The 2761-nt window shown below is 34.7% G+C and overlaps 1 protein-coding gene across 1 annotated transcript in view; it reads right to left on the bottom strand.

Annotated features, from left to right (window-relative positions):
- Positions 1-632: 632 nt before the first annotated feature.
- The window catches only part of LOC119593964 (very-long-chain 3-oxoacyl-CoA reductase-B-like), an 8885-nt gene continuing 6756 nt past the window's right edge, over positions 633-2761 (bottom strand). The window contains exons 5-7 of the mRNA XM_037942985.1: positions 2575-2737; positions 2216-2431; positions 633-1851 (exon numbers count right to left, since the gene is read on the bottom strand). Coding sequence (XP_037798913.1) covers positions 1723-1851; positions 2216-2431; positions 2575-2737 — 508 coding nt within the window. The 3' untranslated portion in view covers positions 633-1722. The remainder of the gene's footprint in view (positions 1852-2215; positions 2432-2574; positions 2738-2761) is intronic.

Raw genomic sequence — 2761 nt, 5'->3', positions numbered from 1 at the left:
TATCAATTTACTCCAATGACCTATTATATTTAGACAGTGCTTCACTACCCTTTCACAGTCAGTTTGTGAGACACTGAGCCATGGGGTTAGGTATCTCTTGACATTTTTTTTTTTTTTGCAAAAGCGTATTTGATTTATTATATTCCTTATGAGACCTGCTACCTACCATTCCCATTAATGACTTTTTACTTTTCTGCACTTTCCACTCAATAATTCTGCCTAATTCATTTGCATACACTGTAGTGACATTCTCCTTTACACAATACAGGGTACAGTTATAGGATATAATATATTAAAAATGCATTTTCTGATAAAATAGTGTTGAGAAATCATATATGATTTACTAGGATGGAGTCATCTTGAGAAACAAATGGAAAAATTTAATTTGTTTTTTAATAACTGCCGTGTCTGAGAGAGCCATATCTTTCACTGCCATATGATTTTACTTTTCTAACAATCTTCATAAAATAATTAAGAGAAATGTAGTCAAAGCACTGGAATTTGTTTCGAAAATTCAAGAAAGAATTCATGTTTATATCATGCCTATTTGCCTGTTGTCTCTCTCACATTTTACCTCTCTATACACTACATCATTTCTACATGTTTATTAGTTTAGGAAATTCAACAAGTTATCGTCATCAGACACTTTAATCAGCTGGCCATGGAAGCCAGGCCAACCATTTTCTTGGTACATGCCATCAATGTGGAAGTTTAGTATTGCATTATTACTAAAATGCGCATTTTTTCAACAACAGTATAAAAAATCAAATCACATAAGCAACAGAATCACCTCATGCTGTGCCTCAAGTATCTATTTCAAACATTCCTTCTTTACATTCTGTGCGCAGTCTTAGTGTCAAGCAAACACACTTGGAAGTTATTAAAATAACATAACACACATGTAAACAATAAGGGTGACAAAAACGAAATGCATTATAGAGGAATCTTGAAATTTATCATATAAAATTGAGAATCAGAGTTGAAGACACTATCCTGAACATATTTCTTTTAGTTCACTTTCTTGCACCAATATGGCCATAATAACCATTTGCTTACTTGGCACAAAATATCCTGTCTGTGCAACCTTTGTTCATATTCACTCATGTTAAATCACATTTTTCACAATGAGTATGTGCAGCTCTAAATCATAATCAATATTTACAGCTCTTAACTATACAAATTTCCCTTCAAAACCATCTTTAGAAATAGCAAAGACAGACAAGCTGGTTTGCAAATAGTGACTGATTATGGCAACTGTGTTTATATACAATTATGACCAAAAGATTAATAAATAAAAAAGTAATAAAGTATATAACATAACAAAAAGCAATTGCAACATTTCAAGTAAAAAATAATCTTTCCACCTATTCTGATAAACATTATATTAACTAAAGGAACATGTATAGACCTACCTAATCTGTCATTCACATTCACACGTATACATAAATAGGTCATGAATGTGCAAATATGGATTCATTAATGAACCTGAAATCATAATACTGTAAAATAATTTTACATGTCAACTAACCAGCATTTTATGAACAACAGATACTCTTGCACCACATCTTTGATACATGAAGCTGGAAAGCATACCAATATACATGTATATCTATACAAACATAATATTTATAGACCTTTTAACAACAGACTGAAAAAAGGAAAAAAAAAAATTTAGTTCAAGTTTGACCACCACACTTTGTGTTACTAAGGCAAATGGCTTGCTTATTGTGCCTTGGCCTCTTGTTCCTTTTTCTTCAGAGCCTTAAGACGGAACACTTGCAGCTGGCCAAAGACAATGCTTGTGAGAACTGACCCGGGAAGGAGGAACTTAGCAGACTCGGCAAAGTAAATCTGAAATGAAGCCCAGATACTCATATATACTATGAAGTTCTCAAGCCTATATCATAAAAAATTATTTCAAACTGTATTTATTAGTAACTGCTATGTTATACACCATAATTAGTACTCTTTAAATCATATCAATATAAATACCTTCCCCCCAAAAAATATCTGTATCTGCTAGAAAAAGCACTTAACAGCCTATCATGGACAAGGAAAGGAGGAAAACTAAAATTAAAGCCAAATATAAAACAAAGTAAAAGGGGAGGGGGAAAACAAGCAACAAAAATAGCTTCGTTCCTTTTCTCTTTGTGTTATTTTGCCATAGAAATGAACACTTCCACTTCAAACATTTCAGCAACCAGCTTATGCCTACCTGAAGCTTGTGCATGAAGTACCCAGCCGTTCTCTTTTCAACGCCAGTGGTCTTCATTGTTGAGCGGACATAGGCTGTTGGAGTGGGGATCATGAGTGAAGGCCGCTTCAGCTTGGACAACTTGGAAACAACAAAGCCTGGCAGGACACACTGGATGGTAATGCCCTTCCTGCTATACTCTGCTGCCAGGCTGTCACTGATGCTCTCAACAAAGGCCTGCAAAAATATGTAAGTAAATAAATAAACAATAGAGTCCATTAACAGAGTACCTACATAATACTACAAATTCATTTTTACTGCATTAACTTCACCCAACCAATTCACTCACAATTATTCAAACTCTAAAATCATGACTATACCTTTGTGGCAGCATAAACAGCCAGCAGAGGGGCAGGAATCGTGGCAGAGAGTGATGCAACATTGATGATCAGACCTCGCTTTCTCTCTTCCATTCCAGGCAAGACAACACGGCTCATCATTGTCACAGACATGATGTTGCAGTTGATGAGTCGTTGACACACCCTAAAAGAAACAAACATTTGTTAT

Source organism: Penaeus monodon, chromosome 33, assembly GCF_015228065.2.
Source record: "Penaeus monodon isolate SGIC_2016 chromosome 33, NSTDA_Pmon_1, whole genome shotgun sequence".
Classification (NCBI taxonomy): domain Eukaryota; kingdom Metazoa; phylum Arthropoda; class Malacostraca; order Decapoda; family Penaeidae; genus Penaeus; species Penaeus monodon.
This window is presented reverse-complemented; position numbering and strand designations above follow the sequence as displayed.